Raw genomic sequence first — 13,276 nt, forward strand, 5'->3', positions numbered from 1 at the left:
CAGGTCCTCCCACAAAACTCTGCAAGCGTCCTCGCTGGACGGATCCGGAGAGAACAGGGCAGTGTAGTAATCTCGGGCGATGGCCCTGATGCCCTCCGGGTCCGAGATAAGGGATCCGTCGTCGGCCAGCAGCGTAAAGAGCTGCTGACGGACCCCGTGCCTGTTTTCCAGCGAGTAGAAGAAGGGGGAGCCACGGTCCAGCTCCTTAAGGAACTGGATCCGCGACCTCACGAACACCTCATGTCTTTGGAGTGGAACTACGAATCTACAACCTTTTAATTTGGGGGTGAGATTGCTACCTGTTGCAGCCTGACTACTATTTAACTGTTGTGTCCTAATGGGGTGGCCATTTCACTTGACCATTATCATGTCTAAGTGGATGCAACATTTCACAGTGGGTTTCTGAGTCAAGTTAGTCACTTTGGATGCCGCTTTGCTTCCATTAACCAATAATTGGCTCAGTGAGATGGTGGAGATGTTACATAATAAATATTCCAAGAGGCAACAATGAACCAATGGAAACTGGGCTGCACCTTTTTCAAATTGACATAGGTGCTTCAGTTAAGTAGTCAGATGAGATCAATTAGCATTATATAAAAGCTGTGGGAGCAGTTGGCCAGGTTGTATGATTGGATGGTGTTCAACCAGGTAAGTGGATGATGGGAGTAGTTCTCAGCTGGATCAGGAATGGGCTTTCAGTTGAAGAGTAGAAGCAAATGTTTGGAACCATTGGCAGGTTGGGCACTATCTATGTGGAGAAAAGAAAAAGTAAAGTTAATGTTTCAGTTTGATGACCTTTTATCAGAACTCAGTAAAGTTAGAAATGGAATAGGTTTTCAGCAAGTTGAGGGTATTGTTTTAAAAATTGAAATGTAAGTCTTTGAAGGGTAAGAGGCTTTATGGTTTGGTGTCAAGGGAATTAATTTTGGGATAAGTAAAGAAACAAAATGTCTGTAGGAGATGTGAGTGGTAGAATTTTTAAGAGCAACTGTTGTCTGAAAACAAAAAAATAGAGAAAGTGAAACTGGCAAAGGAAACAAAATGGGAGCAGAGGTTAGTCTGAAATTGTTGAGCTTTGAAGGCTGCAGGCAGGGTCTGATTTGAGAGATGAAGTGCTGTTCCTTGGGCTTCATTGGAATAGTGAAGCAGGCTGAGGACAGAGGTTGGAGTGAGAGCAAGGTAGAGAATTAAAACGGCTGGTAACAGTCTTTTTGTGAACTATTGAGGAAAAACCCATTGTTTTCCCCCTCATCTCTTGGTCATAGTGCTACTATATGTTTTTAGTATGCTTGTACTTGTGGTGAGTGAGGAACCTACAACTCTTGAAGCAATGTTCCCTTTGCGTTTTTGGCAATTTGAATTTCTGGGCAGCTCCTTGTCTGTCTGTCCATGAAGCAAATTAGGGAGGCTCTGATTGTTTCCAGTGAGCTCAGAGAGACTTGTCCAAAACCATTAAAGTTTCTTTCTGAATGATTCAGAGGAAGGAGGCTATTTATGTTGGTTTATTTGAAAGAACTACCTTTTTGCCCTGTAATTATGACTGGTAGCACAAAGCTGATCCTCTAATATGGCTAATGTTCGTTTGAGCTGTTGGCCTCCAGCTTAAACCAGAAAGCTGATTTGAAATTGAGATAGAAATGGTTTGTGGGAGAGGGAAGGTGATGTTGGGTGTCTGTAATTAATTTCCAGTCCCTTTTTAGCACGATGTAATCTTAGTTGAATAATGCTGTCTTGGTGGAGATATATATGTTAAATCTAAATGTGTTAATCACTGCAGTGGTAGATTAATCAGGCCATTGAGCAGCTTTGCACAAATGATTTGAAATGTTATTGATTTTCCTGACAAATAATGATGTTCATTAATTTGAGTTACTAGTCTAGCGTTCTGACTGAGTTGTAATGTTATTATTTTTCAATGAAAAATCTGACTTTGTTCTAAATTGGATATTCTGGATTTTTTTTTGAGAATCCCCCAATCATGTTCCCTAGTAATCATCTTTTAGATGCTGACTGGGGTCTTTAAACATATGAATGTGATTATAATGGGTTTCCACTTGTGGGGGAGACCAGATCTAGGGTTCATCAATATAGGATTGTCACTAAATCCAATGGGTAATTCAGGAGGAACTTCTTGCCCCAGAGAGTAGGGGAGAATGTAGAGTTTGCTCCCACAGGGAGTGGTTGAGGTGAATAGTGTAGATGTATTTATACATCTTCTCCCTTTTTTAAATACATGAGAGAAATGGGAATAGAGGTATACTGAGCTGGGTGGGAGGAGGCTTGACTGGAGCATCAGCACTGGTGTGGGCAGGAGGGGTTGTATGAGTTTTCCCTATGTTTCAAAGAAAATATTGGTTGATGTATTCTCTAGATTCACAATGATTCCTGAGATGAAGAACTGTAGCTATAAGGATAGGTTGGGACTCTGTTGGAGAAAATAAGGCTGAGAAGAGACTTGACAAGAGGTATTCAATATCCTGAGGGGTATGGGCAGGGTAAATAATGAATAACTGTTCCCACTCAGAACATTAAGAACTGGAGAGCACCAATTCAAAATAATTGGGATGGGGGGGGTGGGGGTGGGAAGAGAAAGGAGTAAATGTGATGAGGAAAACATTTTTCACCCAGAGGGTGGTTTCAGTCTGGAACAAACTTCCTGAAAGGGTGGTGGAGGCAGGTTCAACTGAACTATTCAAAGGGGAATTGGATTGCTCCCTGAAAGGTGAGTTTACAGGGATAAGCCAGAGGAGTGTGACTAGGCAGAATGCTCTTTCAGAGAGCCAGTGTGCAGACAACAGGCCAAATGTTGTCCTGCACTGCAAAGATACTTTTGACATTGAATCACAGTATTTCTTGGATTGATGTGCAAATCAAAGGGTGGAATTTGAGTGGTTTGTTTAGTTTTGTGCTGTCAGAATTGACTTCCCCTGGTCAGTGACCCAGATAGCCTACTTGATCTTTTGAAGAAATGATTTACCTGCACACTAACATAGACAACTGATAATAGAGGGCCCTGTGCCTTCAGGTTGACCTCTCTACTTCAGAGTAGAAATGGGTTTGGTTGACTACTTACATATGGGACTTGCTGCCATTAGATGTAATTAATCCAGTGTTTATTTACACTGCCATCCAGCTGAATGCTAGACCATCAGCATTCACCATCCGCAGGCCAAACAGTTTCTGCGTTTGTACAGCACGGGGAGGCTGTTCAGCCCGTCCTGCATGTACTGACTCTTATCTGATTAGTTCCTCACTTGTGTTCCCTGTAGCCTTAAAGTTCCACAAATAGGAATATTCACTTTAGAATCGGCTGCTGCCATCATTTCACAACCGTCTTTTTTTTAAAAAAAAAGCTTTCTCGTGTTGCTGAGGTTTCTTCGGTAGCTGCCATTTAAAATCCAACTCTGCTGCCATTGACCGGTTTGTGATATTTTTTGAGAATCTCAATGTCCTCTTAAGCTTCTCCATTCTCAAGAGAGCAATCCCAGCTTCTCCACTTTTTACCTGTACGGGGAAAAGCTGATGATACCAAGGACTAGGAACACAGATCTTAGATTTTAGCTAAGAGATGGGGTGTGTGGGGTGGGGAAGGGGGTGGAAGAGAAGCGTGAAGAGCATTATTATTTTTTAACACTGACTGTGGTGCCCACAAGGGGTGGTGGAAGTGGAGGTGATGAATGATTTCAAAAGTGGTGGCATTTTCCCCCAAGCCTCAGTTTTGATGTGATCCAATTTTTATTAACCACTCCACAGCAAACTCGAGGGTAGAATCGGAGGAGTAGTTTATTTTACACGTACAAAGCAGGAAGGAGGGTTTGCCACACCACACTCCCTCCCCACCCACTTTTACATTCATACAAAAGAGGGATAAAGGAAGAAGTACAGGGCAAAGACCGCAAACTAAATTATTTTACTGGATTCCAGAATCAACGGTCCAATGATGTATTCCTTTCAGAGTCGGCAGGTTGAAGACTAATGCTGGATAATTCACTTTTCCAGTGTGCAGAACTTCCATGATGAGATCAGCACATGGAGATGACTTAGTCTTGTAGGCGCTGGTACAGTAAGTTCCAGTAGAAACAGTATAGATGGGGGCCAAGGCAATTTAAACTTGGACAGAGTCCTGGCTCTGCTGCCACTTCATCTATGGAAGATGGCAATCTGCTTTGCTGCTCCACAAGGCAGGGTAACTGGTTCTCCCAGCTAGGGTGGTGGTGGGAATCATGTGATATGACTCCCACTTCTCCACTTCGGTTTGGACAAAGGATTTATATTCCTTAGTCTGGATTCTTGATGGTTAATGTTTCAATCATTAATCATGTCCAAGAGGTTTTTGGGTCCATTGAACTGTCAGACTGGTCATCTCTGTTGGCCAGGCCTTGACCTTAGAAACGTAATTGGTCTTTGTACAATTCCCTTTGTTGTGACTGCAGAGATCAAATCCATCATTGGCATCTCTTCAGATAATGAGGTGGCAGCTGTTCTGATGGCTAGGAAGTGCCTTTTGTTTGAGTCAGCCAGCAATGGCTCCAGTCATTTGAAAGCCTTTATCCAGTTTTTTTATTAAATATGTAATTTAGCCATAAGTTTTTTATAAAAATACATTGAGGTCTTGGCTACAGGACTGCAGAATGTGCAAGACTACAGGGGAATGGCACTAGCTGAATTGCCCAGTGTTGACAGATCGAATGGCCTCCTTGAGTGACAAATCTTGTTGTTGTATCTAGCTGACTAGCATGCAAGGGATTAAATTCAGGCCTTCATCTATACAAAGTGACCTGTCTGTTTCCTCAAGGCCTGAGAAAAAGGTGACTTCCTTCAGTTGGCCTTGAGTTAAAATTTTGTTCATTCATGAGGTGTGGGTGTCAACTTAATGGCATGTAGGCCAGACCAGGTAAGGACAGCAGCAGATTTCCTTCCCGAAAGGGCATTAGTGAACCAGATGGGTTCATGACCATCACTAGATTTTTAGTTCCAGATTTTTATTAAATTCTAATTCCACCATCTGCCAATACAGGGTTTGAACCCAGGCCCATACCCCATTGCCCTGGGTCTATGGATTACTAGTCCAGTGATGATTCCACTATGCCACCACCTCTCTCCTCCCATGTGTTGTTTGTGGGTCTTAGAAACAGAAGGAGGACTCTTGGAGTTCGTCGATGTGTTCATTCTTTGTTCTCATTCTTTGTTCTAAGCTGTAGATTAGATTCTAACTATGGTTTATTTTTCTCCCAGTTTACGAGCATGGATTTGGAAATTGCAGGGATTATAGGAAGGTTTTCAGATGCCATGATCCATGGTGGGGTATCCGAAGTGGCATCTTTGGTGAAAGCTGAGAGGAGCAGTGTGGAAAGCGTGACAGTTCATGTGGCGGTCACCGGGACCCCGAGAGTGGGGAAGTCTGCCTTCATTAATTCCGTCATGGGTTTCAAGGATGGTGAAGATGGTGCAGCACCCACCAGCCCCACCCAACACGTGACAAAGCCAGCACCTTACAGCCGGCCGGGAAGCCCTAGTTCTGTGTTCTGGGAGCTGCCCAGCATTAGGGGGTCCAACTTATCGTCCAGTGACTACCTGAAGGCAGTGGAGGTCGACAAGTACGTCGGCTTCTTCATCCTGTCATCGGCGTGGTTCACGCAGGAGGCCGCAGCCCTTGCCAGTGAGCTCAGGCAGGTTGGCAAGCAGTTCTTCTTCATCCGCACCAAGATTGACTTGGATGCTCCTGGCTACAGGGAGAAGGAGTTCGTTGAGGACGTCCTACATGTTTTCACCACTGACTACTTTGCAAACCTGGACATGGAATACGTGACTGCTCGCTTCTTCTGTGTCTCCTGCCACCATGTTGACAGGTTTGACTTTCTGGAGTGCGTCCAGGCTCTGCAGAGAAATTCCTCACCTCCACTCCAGAAATACGCCCTGCTGCTCTCCCTGTACTACCTGGCCAACAAGATGGAGCTGAAGGACTCCATGAGGGAGTTCATTCCAGTGTCGGCGGTCTACAGCTGTGTCATTGACCCTGCCTCGGTCGAACAGCTGCCTTACCAGGCCAATGTCCACTTCCTGTACAAAGAGATCCAGCTTTACCGTGTCTTGTTTGAGCTGGACCACCCGGCCTTGAGCAAAAGGGCCAAGCTGATTCGCCGGCCAACATTCGTCCTCTCAGATGAGATCCAGACCACGATGGCAAGGGCGCTGACGGAGAAGGGTGTCTCAGAGGAGCTGCTGAAGTGGATGAAGATAAATGTGCCGGTCTCCCACCGCCACGTGAAGTGGATTCCCTTCCTGGAGACCCTGCCTGGAGGGAAACTGCCTGGGGCTTCCACCATCCGCTTGTTGGATACCATGCTGGAGAAGTTTATGGACGATGCCTACCGGATTCAGAGGAAAATGGTGGCTATACGGAGGGGTAAATAACATTGTTTGAGGCCCAACAATCTAATAGTGTTTGGGACAAATGAAGGGAGAGGAAACCTCAACCTCAGTATCAAAGGCCAACATTGGTATCCTCTGGTGGGTGACGTGGCTTAATTCCCTATTCTTTACCTCCATAGTCTGCGATGTAACCTTGTTGCAGAGGCATTCCATGCTCTGCCAGTCCAAGATTGTTAATACACAATGCCTTCTCTTCAGTACAAAACATATCCATTTCATCCCAAGACCTTCACCTGTCACAACTACTAAATGAGATTGGCTTGCAGATGAAATTCTATTTGGCAGTCCACATGGGCATGGGCCAAAATTGATGGCTAGGCACAGCAAGACTCGTATTTCACTGCAGCTGGTAGCTACCATGCTAGGTGGGTGTGAAGTTTCACCTAAGCACATTACGGCAACCCTCCAGCTGTTGTCAATGCAACATATTGACTGACCCTCCCTTTGTCTGAATGAACAACAAAACTCAGATGAGTTTCCTTTTGTAAGTTTAAGCTGTATTGTACATTCAAGTGTTGATGCAATGTTGGGGATCATTTCTTCTATCCTTCACATATTAAAAGTAGCAATAGCTCTTGTAGATGTTGTAACAGTAAACACCATCATTAAACAGCCAATGACCATCTTTGGAAGCCATAGTGTAGATTGAATTGCTGACTCTCCACTTTTGAAGGTGATGGGTGTGATATTTTTGACTTCAGTCTGAGTCCAGTGTGGTTGTCGAGCAGTTGGGGATATGATGCAACACTTCAATTTTTCTTAAATTGAACCTTTTTTTTGTTTCAAGCACATCAACACTACTTGAGCCCAATATTTGGGCAGAATGGCTGACTACTGACAGCACTGCTTTGCTTTCCTCTCCTCCCAACAGGAGATATTAGAAACTTGTCACTGCAGGGGGAGTTGGTGGGTGAAAGGCCAGGATTCAAAAAGGAAATGCCAAGTTTGTGCAAAAGAAATGGAAGATGTGATTTCTGAGCAATGCAAGTAAACTCACTTTTTTTGCTGAAAATGTAAACAAAGCTGTTTCTCATACAGATTACAGCTGAGTGAGTCTCATATTATTTCACGAAAAGAATGCTATTGGGAGTGTCAAAATTCTCAACTTAACGTTTCAGTTTATTTCCAATTGACAACTGACCTCACTACAGTTATTTGAGAAACTTAAGAATTGAAATAAAATTAATGTGTACAGTGACTGTTATCTGACTTTTCAAAGTAGCTTTAGTGAAAGGTTTAATTGCAGTTGACTTAAAAAATATATGTATTTTTTTTAAAAAAAAGCTTCAACATTTTGTTAACTGCTGCATGTAACCCGTTTGTCATCCCCTTTTTATCATTTTCCTGTTCAAGAATTTCCTGTAAATTCTGTTTTCACAAATGTGGGTTTGTATGTGGGTCATCAAAGACTTTTGTATTGGAGCTGTCTGTCACCCGTGAGGAATTGATTTATTAAAATGAATAACTTGTTATGCAACTTATCCTGGAGTCAGCTACCTTGGAATTTTCTTTCTCTCTGATTAACTGTGTAGTTATGTTCCTGTAAAACTGGATAACTTTAAAAGCAATTTTTGTTTTGATTTGCAGCATAAATGAAGCTATTTGGCCCATGTCTCTGCCAACTGGGATTGGTCCCTAGCCTTGTGGGTTACAGCATGACACACAGATTTCCAAGTGCACCTTTTTGGGGAAGTGGTGGCATAGTGGTATTGTCACTGGGCTAGTATTCCAGAGACCCAGGGTAATTCTCTGGGGACCTAGGTTCAAATACCAATGGTGAAATTTGAATTCAATTTACATAAAAAAAAAAATAGACCCCACGTGTGACCATTTATCATGTTGTCAAGTCCTATCTGATTCACTGACCATCAGGATGTCCTTATCTGGCCTACATGTGACTCCAGATCCACAGCAATGTGGTTGACTCTTAATGTCTGAACAAGGTCAATTAGGGATGGGCAATAAATGCTGGCCAAGCCAGCAATGTCCACATCCAATAAAAGTGTATAAAGTTGCTGCCTCTACCCCCATCACATATAAATTTCTAAAAATTCATTCATGGGATGTGGGCTATACTGGCTGGGCCAGCATTTATTACCCATCCCTAGTTGCCCTTGAGGGTGGTAGTGAGCTGCCTTGAACAGCTGCAGTACATGTGGTACAGATACACCCACAGTGCTGTTAGGGAGCGAGTTCCAGGAGTTTGACCCAATGACAGTGAAGGAATGGCTGATATATTTCCAACTCGGGATAGTGAGTGACAATGATGGGAACTTCCAGTGGTGGTGTTCCCATGCGTCTGCTGCCCTTGTCCTTCTAGATGGTGGTGGTGGTGGTGGTGGTTGTGGGTTTGGAAGGTGCTGTTGAAGGGGATTTGGTGAATTCCTGCAGTGCATCTTATAGATGGTACACACTGCTACTACTGTCAGTGGTGGAGGGAGTGAATGTTTGTGGATGGGGTGCCAATCAAGCAGGGCTGCTTTGTCCTGGATGGTGTCAAGCTTCCTGAGTGTTGTGGGGGCTGCACTCATCCAGACAAGTGGAGTATTCCATCACACTCCTTATGCCTTGCAGATGGCAGACAGGCTTTGGAGTCAGATGAGTTACTTGTCACATGGTTCCTGGCCTCTGACCCCTCGTAGCCACCGTATTTATATGACTAGTTTAGTATCTATGCCCATCTAATCCTTCTGCCAATGACATTAAATGTGTCTCCTGGTTGTTGTAGGATGCCAACATTCCCCTTGGTGAGGTCAATCTGAGCAATGGTGGGCAGGTAGCAAATGATCCATTCAGAGGGGTGTCTTCACTTGGTGTACCTTTTTTTTTCTTTGAAAGCCAAGTGACAGGTTCTGCCTCAGGTGCTCCACCATGAAGCTGCCAAGTGACACTGGGGATTGTTACCACTGGCCATTTGTAGCATAGCATTGCCAACCTATATAAGAATTGACTCCCAGGTGCAATTGTCGATGGTTAGGGACTTCATGTCATGGCTACAAGCATCCTTGAACCATTGCTTTGGTTGTCCACTAGTCATTTGACTCCATGTACCATGCTACAAGGAAGGTCCTTAGGAGTATGACCATCTTCCATTGTAATAACCACAGCCAGTGTTAATTGCTGTGCAAAGCAAATCTCAGGGAAACTTGTCTTATGGACTATACCCTTTTTTGTATTCTTAAGATCGGTACATCACCTCGTTTTCAGAAGTCCAGTAACGCTTTTACTTTCTTAAAATCCCAAAAGTTTTATTAGCAACAATAAAAGGAAACTTAAACACACAAGATTAGTTACACCATTAATGTTTTTTTAAAACATTCCCCAAAAAAAGGAAATTCTACTTGGTCAAACCTACAATTAATCATCTCCCAGGCAACAGTCTCTTTTTATAGATGTGTAAAATTACTGGATTTTATAATTAACCAAGGGGCAAAGTGTTGTAGCTTTAAAGGCATAGCACATGCCTTCTACCCTCTTCCACTCTACATTGGAATCCACTTCAGAATAAAACCGCTTGTTGCAGCCCAGGACTTTTCTGTTGGCTGGTTCAAATGGCATCCTCTCTGGGGCCCAGAGCTCCAGCTATCTCTAATCCTAAACTTTTTCCCCTTCCATCCCAGTTCCATTGTTCTCAAACCTCCTTGAAACTCAAATCCTTCCACATAAAGATTTTATGTTTCTGTCTCGTCTTTGCTTTTTGGGTCAATAAACTATACTAACCCCACTACTCTACATTTCACAGGAGTTCCATAGGTAAAGATGTTTTTTGGTACTTCTGACTCCCCTTTGATATTCAGACAAACTCTCAACTTCTCAAAATGCAAATTTTAGATCTAACCTAGTTACTTGTACCTCAAGCTTAATGCCCCTACCCTTTACATCTTTCAAAACCTCAAGACAACTTGACTTCTATTAATCTCCTGCATGCACATGTGCACATACTGCCTCTGTTTGAGTATTGACACATTTAGGCAGTCCTCTCAAATACAGAGCTCCTGAGGGAAATGGGTACTTCATATCCACTCTGCATCATAGCCCTCTCTATTACAGATAATATGCATAATTTTGTTACTACTTACATTCTGCTCCATAGTCTCCTCTGTTCCAAAGAAAGCAAAATAGGGAACATTTGCTTCGGGGAAGCCCTCTGGGAAGGGCCATATTTAAGGTGAGATCGTGGCCAAAAAATTGGGTTCCGTTTTAGTTAGGAAGCCTGTGCGTTTGAAGTGGGCCTGGAGGATTCTGATGACTAAACCTCAAATGTTTGCATATTGGCGAACAAAGAATATCATTACCAAGTTGATGAGTCCCTTGGGTAGTGTCTACACTAGCAGAATGATTTAATGCTACACCATCAGCACATTTGGCATCTTGACTTCCCAATGTATGGTGTGTTTGGGGGGGAAAAAAATCTGAAAAGAGTCTCAAATGTCCAACCACCTCTGTGCAAAATCCCTCAAAAGTATAATTGTGTAATCATTCCTGCAGTTTATTTTTTAAACTAGAAAGGCCATCCAACACCAGCTTTCTCTTCCCAAGCAAATCACTCATGGTGTGCAGATATGCCTGATGCCAGACTCCAGAAGCAACTGCTGTACACAGAAATCAGTGGAGGCAGGAGGTGCTTCAGTGATGCTTCTTCCCCCTTCTCTCCAGCGCGCGCGCACACATGGGTCATCCATCAGACTGGAGTGGAAGCAAGTCCTCCTCGACCTTGAAGGGCTGCCCAAGTAGATGTTAAATCACTGCACAAATAATCACCTCCTTTCAAAATATTAAACAGGAATTTTATCCAAATAAACATTTTAAAATTTTCCCCTCTAGCATTTTTGACAAGTAATGCATGTACTGATGAGGTTTGACCCAGAGCATTCAATGACTCGTCTCTCGGTGCCATTATATTCCAGCTACCAAGGAGCCTTTGATATATATTTGGACAGTGAAAATACAGCTGTAAGTGAATGGATATTGAGTCTTAAACCCAAAGAGGTGGAAGAGGTTGAGACCTTTTGAATGGAAACTCCGATGGGCAATTCGGGAGAAACTTCATTTCCCAGCGAGTGGTGAGCATGTGGAAATCGCTAACACAGGGAGGGGTTGAGGTGGACAGCATAGATATGTTTAAAGGGAAGTTGGAGAGACATTAGAGAGGAGCAGAAGGATGTGGTGAGGGGGTGGGAGGAGGCTCATGTGGAGCAGAAATACTGGCACGTAGCAGATGGGCCGAATGGTCTGTTTCTGTGCTGCTGTCATATAGAAAAGTTGGCCCTTTCAAAAAAAACTCAGTGTGCTGATGGTGTAGCATTAAACTGTGGATAAATGTAATCATGTGAAATGTGTAATTGTTTAAATCTTCAATTTGTATGCTAGAAGTTTTAATGAGTTGAAAAATCAAATGGAAATTTGTGTAGAAAGTTTTGGGATATATGTAGGAAAAGAGACTTTAACATTTTGTTCAATACTAGGGTATAAGGCCACAAATGATAGTCAATGAGCCATTACCGCTTAGAAGGGAGGCCATTTGGCCCATCGAGTCCATGCTGGTTCTCTGTAGAGCAATCCAGTCACTCCCATTCCTCCCGCTCTATCCCCGTACCCCTGCAAGTTTATTTCCATCAGGTTCCCACCCAATTTCTTCTTGAAATCATTCATCGTCTCTGCTTCCACCACCCTTGTGGGCAGTGAGTTCATTACAACTCGCTGTGTAAAGAAGTTCTTCCTCGCATCTCCTGTGCAAAACCTCAAATCTGTGTCTCCTGTACCTCGCTAATGGGAACAGCTTTACTGTGTCTACTTTATCTAAACCTGCCCTAATCTTATTCACCTCTAACAGTGGAGATGTTAACATTTTTTCCCCATAGGAAGTATTGACATGATTGGAACATTAGAACATAAGAAATAGGAACAGGAGTGGACCATTCAGCCCCTCGAGCCTGCTCCACCATTCAATAAGATCATGACTGATCCTCTTGTGTTTCGATTTCCGCATCCCCATCTAACCCCAGTAATCTTTGATTCCCTTACCTCACAAGAATCTGTCCACCTCCGCCTTAAAAATATTCAATTAACCCGGCTCCACCATCTCTTGAGGACGAGAATTCGAAAGTCTCACAACCCTCAGAAAAAAAATTCTCCTCATCTCTGTCCTAAAAGGGTGACATCTAATTTTAAAACAGTGCCCCCTAGTTCTGGACTCACCCATAAGAGGAAACATCCTTTCAACATCCACCTTGTCAAGGCCGTTCGGGATCTTGTATACACTTCAATCAAATCACCCTGATTTTTGAATACGAAGCCTGACTGTATACCCAGCATAGCTTGTTGGCAAGTAGCCTGGCTGCAGAGTCAGACGTTGTGTATTCAAGGCCCAGTCCAGTGACTCGAGCCCACAAGCTGGGCTGACACTCCTGATGCAGTGCTGAGGGAATGCTGCACTGCTGTATGAGGCTTTCAACCGAGGGCCCCCCATCTGCCCTCCCGGATGGATGTAAAGGATTGCAAGGGTATTATTCCGAAGAAGAGCAGGGGAATTATCCCTACTGTGCCATGAGCATTTATCTTTTGGCCAATGACACTGAAAAAAGCAGTAATCACGTTGGTAATCCTACAATGCGTCAGTGCTAACACTTCAAAAGTACTTCATTGACTTGTAAAGTGCTTTGGGATCTCATGAAATGTGCTTTATAAAGGCAACATATCTACCAAATTGTTTAGAATAGATAAGAGTTGTGTATTGCTGAGGAGACATGCTGCGAAGATTTTCATCTTGCACTTAGCAGGTTGGTCAAGGTGTTACTTTGGACAATGCACCAAGGGAACTGTTCCCCCCCAGGCTTTTGTTTAA

General features: G+C 43.5%; 1 protein-coding gene across 1 annotated transcript; it reads left to right on the forward strand.

The window, feature by feature from the left end:
- The first annotated feature begins 5,244 nt into the window (after window positions 1–5,244).
- Window positions 5,245–6,414, forward strand: LOC121270321 (interferon-inducible GTPase 5-like). The gene has a single exon (XM_041175619.1). It carries the CDS (start codon window positions 5,245–5,247, stop codon window positions 6,412–6,414), a length of 1,170 nt encoding a protein of 389 aa, XP_041031553.1.
- The last annotated feature ends 6,862 nt before the right edge of the window (window positions 6,415–13,276 follow it).

This window comes from Carcharodon carcharias, chromosome 27, assembly GCF_017639515.1.
Source record: "Carcharodon carcharias isolate sCarCar2 chromosome 27, sCarCar2.pri, whole genome shotgun sequence".
NCBI lineage: Eukaryota > Metazoa > Chordata > Chondrichthyes > Lamniformes > Lamnidae > Carcharodon > Carcharodon carcharias.

Excerpts from the sequence above, each read along its gene's own strand:
- LOC121270321 (XM_041175619.1), top strand. The coding sequence starts at position 5,245 with ATGGATTTGGAAATTGCAGGGATTATAGGAAGGTTTTCAGATGCCATG.